This window comes from Condylura cristata, unplaced genomic scaffold, assembly GCF_000260355.1.
Source record: "Condylura cristata isolate star-nosed mole 26May11 unplaced genomic scaffold, ConCri1.0 scaffold00026, whole genome shotgun sequence".
Lineage (NCBI taxonomy): Eukaryota > Metazoa > Chordata > Mammalia > Eulipotyphla > Talpidae > Condylura > Condylura cristata.
The window spans coordinates 2,046,421-2,060,078 of record NW_004567127.1 but is presented as its reverse complement, the minus strand read 5'-3'; the positions used below and the strand labels follow the sequence as shown (position 1 = coordinate 2,060,078).

The 13,658-nt window shown below is 45.7% G+C and overlaps 1 protein-coding gene across 1 annotated transcript; it reads right to left on the bottom strand.

The window, feature by feature from the left end:
- Positions 1–551: 551 nt before the first annotated feature.
- Positions 552–13,384, bottom strand: PRKAB2 (protein kinase, AMP-activated, beta 2 non-catalytic subunit). The gene is made up of 8 exons (XM_004689475.2): positions 13,336–13,384; positions 13,044–13,210; positions 10,868–11,034; positions 9,989–10,082; positions 9,631–9,751; positions 8,405–8,538; positions 7,777–7,845; positions 552–5,532 (listed from the first exon to the last, which is right to left on the bottom strand). Exons 1-8 carry the CDS (start codon positions 13,382–13,384, stop codon positions 5,455–5,457), a joined length of 879 nt encoding a protein of 292 aa, XP_004689532.1. The 3' UTR covers positions 552–5,454.
- Between the last annotated feature and the right edge of the window lie 274 nt (positions 13,385–13,658).

Below are 13,658 nucleotides of genomic sequence, written 5' to 3'. Positions count from 1 at the left end.
GTGCTTTAACCCGCTGCGCCCCCAGGGAGGGCCGGACCTGACTTCTGTAGCAAGTTCTACTAGTCCCATAAAGATACTTTTTGTGGTGAGGGAATGCCTGGTGACCCAAGGGTAGTGGTGTGGGTGAAACTAATTGGCAGGCTACTACAGAAATGGTCTTTGATACAGGCCTTGAACAAATTCACAAGTGGGCAGACAAGGAGCAATCTAGGGGTGAAGTCGGGGTGGGGGGAGATTTTCCTTCCTTGGATCTGAGACTCAGGCGGCCTTGACCTCAATCTCCTGTGACCTTTTCCAAGGCTACGTCTTCACCTTTGTCACCTTTGTCTGTAACCAGAACAACTCCACCTTGGAATCTTTTTTTTTTTTTTAATAATATAATGGTTTATTTTTATATCATTTTGTACATTTTTTTTCTGTCTCAGTTGTAATCCCCGTGGGTTTCCCATCACCGTCACCCGTGTGCCATCACCACAGTCCCATGCACTTCCCTCCCCCCCCCGCCCGTTTTTGATCCCAATTCCCACTACACCCCCACAAAACTAGAGTCTTTTACCGAGGCTCTCTTGATGTTTTGTTTTTTTTTTTAGAAGCCTCATTATAGGGTGTAGATTATAGGGTGTAGAAAGGGTATGGTGTAAGGAAAAAGTAGTATCCATCTCTAAGACTGGAAGTCACTGAGCAGTTCTGTGTCATAATCAACAATGTCAACATTGCTGTCCTCTATAGAAATACACACAAGAATTGTAAATTTTGATCCGGAGCGCCGGGCCCCGGCCGGAACTTGCAGGCCTTGCTCTACAGCTGGGAGCCTGCACTCCTGCTGTTGGGTGAACAGTGGCCACACCGGCTGTGGGGTGGGACCGGGCCAGGGCTCCCTGCCCAGGCTGCAGGGGAAGGGTACTTGGAAGGAATGGTAACAAAAGACCTAAGCCAAGTGGGCCGGGAAGAAAAGCTTTGGAAAGCCATGCCACGCAAGTCTGCACGCCGCAGTTCGTTGCCGCTCGCACTCGCACTCGCACTCAGTGATGGCAGCTCTGGCTGGAGCTCAGTGAATCCAGCTGTTAGCTATGTGTGCAGCTTAGGGAGCTGAATGTCAGATCACCAAGTCCGCATCCCTCCTCCTCGTGCAGGCAAGGCTCTGAAAAGAGGGCAAGTGGCAGAAGGCACGACAGCGTCACCTGTGTCTTTATTCAGATGTGTTTATGTGACAATTTACATCCTTTAGATCCTAAGGCTGATCTTGCTAGTATAATGAGTAATCAAGGAAGAATTCAACTATTGCTGTATAATACTTTTATTCAATAGTTTCATGGGGGAAAACCCACATTTTTGTATGTGTTACATCACAAAATTTTCAGACATGTCAGAGTCTAGTAACAAATCACATTTAGGAAAAGCTTTAACATCTATTTCTGTGTGCCTTTCCTCTGTGAAATGTTGAAAAGCAGCTCTGTATCTCAGCAGTAGAGGTTACAAAAAGCACCGTTTAAAGGCAGCCTCACACATTTAATCCCTTTCAAACGAATGTCTTACTCTCCATTTACAATAGAGCTGCCCTTCTTCAAAATGCTTCAGTGTAGTAACAATCCACATTCTCCAAAATTCAAAGAGGTGTCATATCTGGGGCCCAGTGTGGAGACTAGGACTAAACCATGCCTGCGCTTGGCCTAACCTGAAGCCACGGGGGGCAGGTGGGGGGGGTAGCGGGGGGGTAGCGTGAGGACCATGCACTGTAGGTGGAATTGGAGAGAAGAACACCTGCCAACAGACGCTCGCTCGGTATTCCCTGACCACTTAAGCTGACTGCAAAATCCACAGCATGTTGAGTATTTCACACAATCTAGTTTTACTATAAAAGCACTGTGACACACGCAGTAATTCAATTTTGGACCTAAGAAAAACTTGTTAATGAGACTTACTCACTTCAAAGTACAACTGAGAAAAGCAAATCAATACAAAGCCCAGCTAGGACCCTGGATGGAGTCCATTGTTAGGAACTGGATTCTATGAATAAGACTCTTGAGTTTCTTACTTTTCCTCCCTTCTTTTATCATTAAAGCAGATTTGGCCTTTTTACTCCTAAAGTCTGGTTCACTGCAGAAACCACAGCCCTTTAATCTCCAATTGGGAGTTGTGGATAAGGAGAGAGAAATGTCAAGGTCCAGAGTTTTGAAAGACCCCAGACCCCAAACCCTCCAGGCTATCTATCCCACGAGTCACTAGAGTCAGCAGATTCTGATAGAAAAGAGCAAGAATTTATCCTGGCTTTAAGGATGAGTCAGAAAAATGTAGGAACAAACTGTGTCTGTTAAGCATGTGCCCCGAATAAGGAGAAAAGAAGATTTAGAAATCTCTGTGACTAGAATATATTTCAAACACATATAAACTATTGTGTATCATCTGTAGTTGAGGTCAAAATTTAAAAAGCCCTATTTCCCCAATTAAAAGCAGGAACTTATTAGTATGTCTCATTCATTTAAACTCCAGATTAACATAAACCCAGCCTAAAGTTAAACGCTTTTTTTCCAAATTGAACTTCACTTTAGCAGCAACAGTTTCAAAGGCTTTACCTCAGCTTCAGTAGATCTACAAAAGATTAGAGACAGTTGGAGGGAAGTGAGTAAGCCTCGGTGTATGGGACCCTCCTGGAAACTTCTCTTGAATTCTCCTGCCAGGTAAATAGTGCTGGGAAGGGCAGGTTTGCACTTTGGGTGTTGCCTGCGGGGGCTTAAACCCACTCAAATCTAAGCTGAAAGCAAATAAGCTAGGAACCACGCTATGGACGTTCTCCGAGCTGGCAAAGACGAGCATTTATTTGGTTTAAGCAAAATGCTGAGGTCCTGATAAGGCCTGCTGGATAAATGATGTGAAAGCAGGAAACAGGAGAGAGAGGGGGCATGTTTCTCGCGTCTAGACAGCGAGACTGGCATTTGATTTAATTAAGAGATGAAAACTCTCAGTCTGGAGTTACTTTATTTTCCTAGCATCACTCTTCAGTTCAGTCCTAATTTTCCCCACCACCCCAAAACCATGATGCAGTTCCTAAGGGCTCAGCCCTTTCCTCACCCACCTTGACTGTGAACCTTCCACAGGCCAGATGAAAGTTTCTTCTTCCCAAAGTCTGCCAAACTCTCTCTCCCACTAACATGAAAGAGTGATGGGGCTGTGCACGGGACTGCCTTCCTCCTCCGCTCTCTGCCTCCTAGAACCCTCTCCGGGGACAGACTGAGGGAGCCGAGGCTCCTCAGGGCCGCGGGACACGCAAGCAGCACAGAGGAGTGACAGTCCGTAAAGAGCTGATGCCCACTCGCCTCGCGTCCTCTGCCACACCCACCAGCTGGCTTCCATCTCACCTCTGGCGGAGAGATGCCCTCAAAACGGACACCCTGTGCGTGTTTCCGGATTAGAAAGATCGGAAGCACCCAAACCTACTGTCCTTGGAGCCAGACCCAATTCACAGAAGCCTCTGACCTGAGAGAAACTGAAAGGTTCTTTTCCTGCCCCACTCTACTGATATACCTGTACAGAGTAAAAATTTTAATACGTGAATACATAGACAATTTCACTGCAATACTGTTGACAAGAAATATGAATACAATACAAAAATTTTGAGTCCTGCCAAGTGACCAGCTTATTTAATTGATATCAGATAAAAACAAGAGTCTAGTATGACTGGAGACGATTCAGATCCTGAGAGCTGGTTAGATATGGTAGGACTTAGCCTGGGTTTTGAGAACGGCACACCATCCCAAAAAGGGGCTGGGGCCACGAAAGGCTCTCCACAAAGCTTTCTGTGGCACGTGGCCTCGAGTGGCTGATGCAGGGCTTACTCTCCGCATTTAGCTGCCAAAGCACTTAAGAATCTACGTTGCCAACCAGCAGCCCCACGTCCTAATGCTTCACACTGGGGTCTCGGAGGTCGGCACACCCGAAGAGCTCACTGTTGCCAGCTGTGCAAGGGGAAACCAGGGGTAGCTAAACTGACCTGTGGGTGCCCTTTCAGTGTGGCAGGGCTCATCTGAGCAGTCAAGGAGTCTCTCAAGCATCAAGTTTGGTCTCCTTCAGTGTTGAATGTTTGACTTGCATTTATCTGTAATGGAAGAGCCACAGATACTTGGAAAAAAAGTTTAACTGTGAACCCCAACATGGTTTGAATAGCTGTTATTTTCAGTCCAAATCTCTGACCCCCATCTCATCATCTCATCACTTTAAAAGTAGAGGCGGAAGAACAAAATGACCTTGTTAGCATTTAGTGCAGGGAAGCTATAATTTTCATAGCTGGAAAAACCAGGGGTACTCCCTTGCATTGCCTTATGAACCTCAAGCTGGGGAACCTGCGGAATGTACTGAATGGGCCTATGTGACTTTGTAAGTGGAGGAACACAGGGTCGACCACACTGCTGTAAGCCTGTAGCGGGCCAGACTAGAGAAAACCGTGGAAATCACTTTTCAAGAACCTGAACTTCTCCTATGCTGTCGCTCAGGACCAATGAGAAGGCAGTTTTTTAACTAAAGAAAAATGTAGGCACATAATCTCCAAGGATGGATGTTTTCCCTGGCTCCACTCCCATCTTCAAAGCTGTCCACCCTGAGAGCAGAGCCAGGAGGGTCAGCGAGATGGGAAGCCCATGGGATGTGCCAGTGCAGCCAGCGTTGCAGCCCCAAACAGAAGCAAGAACACAGGTCGTCTGCCTTTTGTGTAACGTGGAACCGTGTTTTCTTTAGCACAAGTGGAAATAAAAGTTGGCCTGGGACTGAGCCAGAAAGAGGAGTCTTTTTGGTAGCCCTGGTCTCTCAGGTTTCCCACAGTCTGTGAAAGGGGTCACTTACCCAAAGAGTTTTGTGTTAGCAGTCAAGTATGGGATCTGAAGAGCAGCAAAGCAAGAATGCAAAATGAGAGGGAAGAGGGTCCTTGCGAGGCATCTGGGATCACATAAAACAGACTGTGCCACATTCTGGGGATACAGCACACCCATGCAGGAGGAGCTGCCTGCCAGGAGCCAGCAGGAAGGGGACAGTAGCCTGGCACAAGCCCATCCCTGGGACAGCCACGGTAGCTGTCTTAGACCCTCCTCCCACCAAGGATCCTAAGCGTGTGCTGTCCGTTCATCTGAGGAAGTTTCCTATCATGGCGCTTCCTGCAGCTGCCCAAACAGGTCTTGGTGAGTCACCAGAGGCAGACAATACTTGTAGCTAGACGCTTCCATTAACTTTCCTCTCATATGAATATATATAGATATATATATATATAATTTTTTCTTAAAATAAATTCCATGAACTCAAAGCTCTCATCTGCAATCAAATGCAAAAGCAGAGCATCCTACTCAGAGGCTCTGAAACACACACATCAGCCTTAAAGCAAGTCAGCGTCCAGTCTCAGGCAAGACTGGTCCAGTTCAGAAAGGCTAGGGAGACGCTTCTCCTGAATCCCGGGAGGCATCAGGGGTCCCTTCAGATGGGCTTATAGAGCAGAGTAGTGACATACTTCTTCTTGTAGCGATGGGTTGCACTAAGTACCATCACACTGTCCTGCAAGGGAAAGAAACAGGCAGCTCGTTTGCTAGTTCAGGTATGGACAGCTCTTCCCAACTGTCAGGCCGTCACTGTGCTCACTTTTAATTGAGCTAGTTTGAGATAACAAGAAAGAGGGTTGGTTTTGGTGTCAAATCTTAAATTCCAATCCTGACTCCTACTGTTAGTCTATTGAGTAATCTACTTGATGTCTCTAATTGTCTTTTTACCTTATCATTGCACCACCATTAAGGTGACTGTGATGATCACCTGAGACCTTTTGGCACAGAACCTACCACTTATGAGGTGCCTTACAGGTACTCAAACTCACCCTCACTTGAAATTCAAATACTGGACTTAAAACTAGCAAAGAAAAAAAAATGCCTTGGCATTTCTAGTAGGAAGATTAAGTACAATGAGAGGAAAGAAAGTGATCTTTTTGTAGAGCCATTTCCAAACCCTGAAATCGGTCTAATTTCCATTAAATACCAGGGATGCATTAAAACATCCTCTCTGAACCAGAGGGGTATCAGGACTCCCCTTCTATCCTTCAACCGAGTGGATCCCTCAGTCTACCCTGGAAAAACACTCAATCCAATGAATCAACTTCAAACAACCAAAACTATCTGAGAGACCCGGAAATGGTTTTTATTGGTTATGCGGAATCACAATAATCAAGACCTTGATCTGGGTCAGAACCAGTACCATTTTCCTTGGAACAGACCATGGGTGTACCCAGGAGATGGCAGCCCCGAGGGCATCCAATTGTAGCCGAGGAACAATCAGAGGTGGGAAAATGCCATCGAGTGGAAGTCCAGGGAAGAAACCAGCACCACCCCCAACTGCCTTATCCTGTGTTACCCACAATGAACGTCTCTAGGGTTCACTCTGTGACCAGGGCATGTTGATCATAGACTAAGTGTGACAGAAGCATGGCAGATAAAAGATTCTGTTCCAGGAACGGGTTGGCAGAGAGGACAGCAGTGAGAGAAAGGCCGACTCGAAAGATGTGGCACGGTGGTCACTAGGGAGGGGTGTGGAATGAGGACAGGAGGACTGGATCTCAGTCCTCTCTCCGGTACTTACTGGCAATTTGACCTTCTCTGAGCCTTAGTTTCTTTATCTATAAAACAGGAGTTAAAAATAACACTTACCTCTCAAAGTAATTATAAAAATGAAGTTCAATCACATATGTTAAGAGCACCACATAATCTGTTAAAGGCAGTTGGATCAGTGACTAACCGAATTTGGGGGCATGTCTGAGAAATACAAGCATCTGAAGAAATCTACAGGGCGCTTCCAGGTAGATTCCTAGGTAAACCTGTTCAGAGTCCCTGGGGATGGAGCCGGTGATTCTGATGATGCTCTGTCTAGTTTGGTAACTTCAAAGCTACAGGAAACTTCATTCCATAGCCAAACCACAGTGGATGTTTTTAATGTGCACTCTAACCAAGCAGAGAAACCAAACTAAGAGTTTGAGGGGACAAGGCAAATCCGGCCACATTCCTCCCTTACCTACTGCAGAGAGGTGCAACCGCTTGGTTATGTAGGAGGCACCTAGAAGTAGCTCCCGTTCACTTTTTAAAAAGTAGAAGCCTGGCCCTCCCTGGTGGCGCAGCGGGTTAAAGCACAGCACTGAGAATCTGAAGCCACTTCCGCATGAGTTGGATTCCCGCCTGCCCCGGAGGAGACCACATGGCGAGCCAGACCTCTCCTGACCCGCCCGCTGTTTCCCTCAGCAGTGTACTTCGTTGATTTGCCTGTTCTGTTCCCCACTCTGTCTCTGGTGAAGCCTCTCACCGCCCGTGAGCCTCTGGCCTGTTCCCCAGTTCTGTATGCACAAATAAATAAATCTTTAAAAAAAAATAAAAAAAAGTAGAAGCCTAACTATCACATTCAAGTATTTTCTGAACTGGAAGATAACCTTGCTGCTTCTGCATATCCTCCTGCCGTGAACTCAAAACTTAAATGCGTAGGTGGCACCAAGCTTATAGCTACCCAGAAAGAAACCAGGAAGCAAGAGAACCCTTTCAGTCACAGGGCAGTTCAGCTAGAACATAGCTGTAGACACTAAGACCGCACACCCCAGCCCCTTCCCAAACAAGCCAAAATAACAACATGCCCACTGGTTAAAGAAAGTTCTTTACCTCTAGCCTGACTACTGCCTGCTTCGGTTTCAGGGAGTAGCAGAGCAAAGGAAGCCGCTGAGAGCCCTTGCCACCCCGCCCCCCGCGGGGCTCGGAGCGCTAGGCCGCGGCTTACCTTGATGGACAGTGTGTAGAGATGGTTCAGCATCACGTGATTGGGCTCGGGGAGCAAGGCCGGGTCACACTGAGAGAAAAAAAGCAGTGGGGTTTCTGCATAAACTTAAGTCAGTTTACCCATCTGTGTAGCTCTTTGGGACTCTGGGAAACCAGAACATTTTAAATAATGCATGCACCCTAGTACCTAGTACCTAGCAAGTCATTTTCATTACAGAAAATTAGGAAAATGCAGAGTCCAGGGCAGAAAGCCTAAACCTCAACATCTATTAAAACTTATAAAAGAGCAGAGACAAAAACCTTGCCCCCCAAATAACAGGAGATTGTATAGTAGTCTTAGTCGGAATCAAGTCAGTTGCCTAGGGATATATCCCCTTATACTTCTTTGTATTACAGCAAGCACTTCTCCTCCTGTGTGGGGATAGAAGTCCCCGAAGTGATTCTAGCAGTGCACACATCTGAGCCTGAATGACAACTGATATGTTCTGATAACAGAACTTAGCCCCCCAAAGGAAATCTATGATGTCATTGATAACATATATGATTTGTATCCTCAACACATTTTGGGAATAATCCCAGCCTCTCTGGTTATTACACATAGGCCCCAGTGATATTCTCAGGATACTCACAGAGATATTAGTGTCCTTGTTAAGAATAACTTGGAGAAGGTGAGGGGGAAGGATGGGTGGGGATTTGAATCTCTCCTCAGATCGAAACACGTACATTTCTTGCCCGTATGGCCCTGGTGGGGAGCTGGAGAGGTCTGGAAGATATTTGTACAAATATAAATTGAAGAACTAGTAAACGTCTATGGGAGGCCCTCCGTGGTGGCGCAGCAGGTTAAAGCGCAGCACTGAGAAGCTAAAGCCACTTCAGCATGGATTCAATCCCCGCCTGCCCCGGAGGTGACCCACATGATTCAGCAGACCTCTCTGACCCACCCGCTGCTCCCCTCATCAGCAGACTTCGTCAGTCAGCCTGTTCTGCTCCCTACTCTGTCTCTGGTGAATCTTCTCACTGCCCCTGCACCTCTGCACCCCCCAGTCCAGAGCCTGTATCCCAGTTCTGTATGCATAAATCTTTAAAAAAAAAAAATGCATGGGAAAAACGTGCTTACTGGAATACAGTGCACGGCTCTGAACAGATTCACGGGCCTCACTGTAAAGTAACAAATGTAGTGGAGAGTGGCTTAGTAAATCATTCTGGTGATACAGTGAGAAGTGTCCATGATGGAGGCACTGGGGGAAACAAGAATCTAGGTCTCTCCTCCACCAGGTTTCTTCTGTTTTGCTTTGTTGAACCAAAAACTTAAAAACTTTCAGTTAATACACACACAAAGGCTCTTCCTCCCCCTCTTCTGCCAAGGCTGCCTCTCTAGGCTCCTGCGGAGCTGCCGAGCTGCCAAACCGTACAGCTGAGCAGTGACGGCCACGCAAGGCAAACCAAACACAGCTGGCTTCTGATGGCTGCTGTCACCCAAGGTCAATGAAAACTTGAAATTTTACTGAAAATAGTTTTGCAGACCACAGGCCATAGTGCCTACTGCTTACGAAGGAAAGCACAAGACAGAGTGTGTTACAGAGTAAAGGCCGACACTGGTGTGTGTGTGTCTGCGAGGTTATGATGTAAAACAAATGTCCCACTGTAGATCCTGGTTGAAATGGTTGAAAACCAAATACACTAAATTTAAATGTCCTTTTGTCTCAGAAACATCTGTGATTCAGAAGATTGCTGAGAAGAAAATGAAAAAACCAACCAACCAACAAACAAAAAACCAACACCACCAATGTATATTGGGAGGGAATATATATTATAAGAGAGGCACACCGAGAAAGAACAAATATCACAAAATTACCTCGACAGGATGTCTCTGAACTTTCCATAGAATCTAACTTTAAAGCATCAAACACCTCAAAATCAGATTTCTCGACGTGGATCAAGTTGTTAATTGTGCCAAGTTGACTGGTTACCACAGGCTGAAACAGTGAATGAAAAAAATTCATGAATCTCCATTTCAAATTCATCTCTTCCATCCAACTGCCCTCCTTTTACAAATGACCATATTTGGCACCTCCATCTTTTACTGAGCAAAGTCCTCCCATGTGGGCGAGCTGCTGCCCACAGTCTTGATTTGAGGGCAATGATGTTTGACACCAAGGGGAACAGCGAGAGGGAGACTAAGCGCACGGCTCCCTCAGAAAGCCAGGCCTTACCTCAGATGGGTCATGAACCCACTGTCCATCCACAAAGAACTTGTACTGATGCTCTCCCTCAGGAAGGTCCAGGATGGCGACAAAGTCATTATGGCTACAGAAAGAAATGGAAAGTTAAATAGGCCAAGTTCCCATTAGAAGGCAGATGCAAATGTACAAACCACGAGGCCTTCTGAGTACACACCAATATCTATCACAAGCCTAAGTCATTGTATCCCAGGAGGTAAAATAACATCATCCCAGCCTCCTCTAGCACCTTGGGCATATACGTGCTGGCCTTTCTCAATAACTTCAAACCTTGGCTAATATCTGGGAAAGAATAAAAAAGATGTTACTTCCCAACTGGATCACCTGAACACAACTATTTCACTTCAGCAGGCCAGACCCCTCACGGATGTAACAATCAGGTAGGTTCAGGTGAAGACCTTCTTGGGGCCCTTTCAGTGCTCTGTGAGTAGTATCTGGAAAGTTACCTACATAAAAGGGCCATCTGGTAACCAGTTAACTAATTCGTGCTGCTCTGCAATCAGCAGCTAACATTAATTTCTGCCTACACCGTCATAGTTGCACTCTAGAGGTCAGAGCAGATGGACTCAGCAGCTACAGAAGACTGTTCAGAAGCAAAGGAAGAACTTCTGATCTAGCCCTAAAGAAACATACTCAGAGTGGCTACAAGTAATGCCCAAGGCCATGATATTCTAAGTGGTAAAACATCTCTGACTCACAATGAGGTTAAAAACACCACAGATACAGTCATTAGTCACAGGAAGTATTCTAGTCCTTAGCAAGTAGGATAGTGCAGCTAGGTTTCTTTCCGGAGAAAGCAAATAGGTCTCTATTCCTGAACCCTGCAGACTCAACCGAGATACTTGTCTTCACCTCTTAATCAGTGGAATCTTGGTGCTCCAATTGTTGAATGACCCAGAGAGGAAGACCTCCTTGCCTCCTTCAGACCAGCGGATAACAGTGGGTCGGGCCTGCTGTGTGGGCTTTACGGAGTCCTCCAAATCCTGCTGCCATGATACAAACTCTTTGTCCCCAGGGAGCTGTAAGAAGGATTATGTCATCCCTAAATTGTGACCCAGGAATTTTTAAAGGCCACTTTACTACCCAGGGCAGAGAGGAGTGGTAGACTTCCTCTAAGGCTCAGTAAGCCCTAAAGTTATCAACTAAATCAGATATTAAACTATGGAAAAACAATCATCTAGAACCAAAATGGTCAATGGCCATTATGACCCAGGGCTGCCAGATGACAGCCTAGCTTGCAGGCCCGCATCACCATACCCTGCAGAGCGCAGGGTCTGCCCAGGTGAAACAGCTTGGTCCCTGGTGCAGATTAATACTTCAGAGTGCTTCTTAACAGGAGAAAGATGAAAACGAAGCATGTATATAAAAAGTAAAGTTAGCCATGTATTTTTCACATGCAAATATGATCAATATCTGCTCTCAATGATTTTCACATGCAAATATGATCAATATCTGCTCCTCAGTGATTAGTTTTAAGGAAGTTAGGTGCTGGAATTCATAAGTAGTTTATAAGCTCTATCTTAACAGTTTGCAAAGAACATTTAAAAATCAGATTATTGCTTTCTTAAAGTATGAGGTTATAAAATCTTACTTGCTCACATGTGCCAGCTTTATATTAATTATTTCTGGAGCAGGGTTAAAATTCTGGATCCTCAAAGAGCATCAAATAAAAAATGTTTCCTTTAACAAAATCAATTCTAGTATCAAATTAGGTCTGTAGGATTCTGAAAAAAAAATTGACTCCTTAGTTTCTTTTCATTATCATCCTTTAGCAGTTGGAAAACTATAGTCAGTGAGCCAAATGCTTTTTATAAATAATGGCTAGCCAATAGGCCAGATGTTTTTATAAAAAAAAAAAAAAAGTATTGGAAACAGCCACACTCATTTATTTACATATTGTCTACAGCTGCTTTCCAGCGACAGTAATGAGTAATTGTGACAGAGAATCTTGTCTAAGAAACCTAAAATATTTACTGTCTGGCCTTTCACAGAAAAAGTCTACTGATGCCCATTTTATATTGACTTAGATTGGCTTAAATGACTTTGGTAAAGAGGTAAATAATACTGTCCAGTATGTGCTTTTTTAAAAAGGACTAGCTTTTTTATTGGGTTTTATGTTCAGAGTAAGACAGTCTGCCTTCTAACAGCTCAGTATTCCTTAAAACTACACTATGAGAACCCACGTCATGTAAGAAGCAGCGTAAGAGAAAGCCTTAAATCTCCATATTCTTGCCACAGCCTTTGCCTGTCTTGCTGCATTAGAACTACAGAAATTTTATATGTGCCTAAGAATAACCCTCAGATTCTGACTCAGATAGGGCCTGGGAATCTATTTTTAAAAAGCTTCCCAGATAATACTACTGTGATTATGTGAAAGTAAACAAAGAAAAACTCCTCTTTAGAAACTTAGAGTAATACTTGATATATACAGGATTTGCTTAAAAACAATGGTGGGAGAGTGGACTGGGTGGGATGTGACGACAAAATTTGTTCTGTTTCAGCACTTTTTAAACGGGTGACGTACATACTCACCAGGCGCACGAGCACATCACACCCTTCTTCCTACTGTGGACCATGGAAAACAATACAGATTTTACAGAAAATGCTTAAACAACCTCAGGTGATTCTAGTGTACAAGTCAGACTGAGAACCACGGAACTGGTCCCCTGAAGCAGCGGTCAGAGCAAGGGAGGCCCCTGCCATTGTTTTGCCTGCTACTTCATGATTTAGGATTTCTGGTTTGGAATTTGAAAGCTACAAACTATGCCTAGCTTTGGAGGAAAGCCCTTCCACGTATGACATGGCATTTCTGTGCCAGGCACGAGTGCAGCGGACTAGCGGAAGGCTCGCTTAGTCCACAGGAAAGGCAAGACATTTAGGACTGTAGTTAGAAAATATTTAAGTGCAGCACTGAGAGCAGAAAAGGAGCAGACTGGGAACTTTGCAGTTTTAGATTTGGAAGAGACCCCAGGAATGAAAGCAGTTTTCTTCTTCACAGTGACAGCAGCTTCATGGTAAGGGAAGGAACCTGCTTACTCAGGGCGCTGTTGACTAGGGCCACAAGGACAAATTCACTGCTCTTAAGTCCTGCGTAATCGCCATAGGAAGGGGGTAAACACAGGGAGGCAGTCACTCCGAGAAAGCTTGCAGAAGTGGGCTGGCTGGGTGGGGTGACAGCCACGTGGTGAGGAATTTCTGAAGTGGGAGAAAGAAGAAAGGAGCACGAAATCCGCCTCTAATGCCTTTGCTTTTCTTCCTGAGTTCATGAGCTCGATCGCGAGTCAAGAAAATCAACAGTCCCCCTGGCTCTCGGGTGCTACCTCTGAGCGACCACTCGTTCCTCTTTACTCTCTGAAACTCCTGGGCCATGGGGTGAGGTGATAAGAAACACACCCCAATCTTTTCCAGCCCGTTTTCCTATTTCATCCCTGTTGGCCTCCCTGGCAAGTTAATGCATTTAACGCTGCCAGCTCGCCAAGTGATCAGAACGCTGGAAGGCGAGCGCACTGCCCGAGGCGCCACAACCTGCGTTTCCGCGGCGCTGAGGACCAGCCGCCTCCGGCGTGGGGTGCCCTGGCACCCCGCGGCCCGAGCAGGGGTCCGCGCTCGAGGGGCAGCTGCGCTGTTGGGGGCCCCCTCAGCC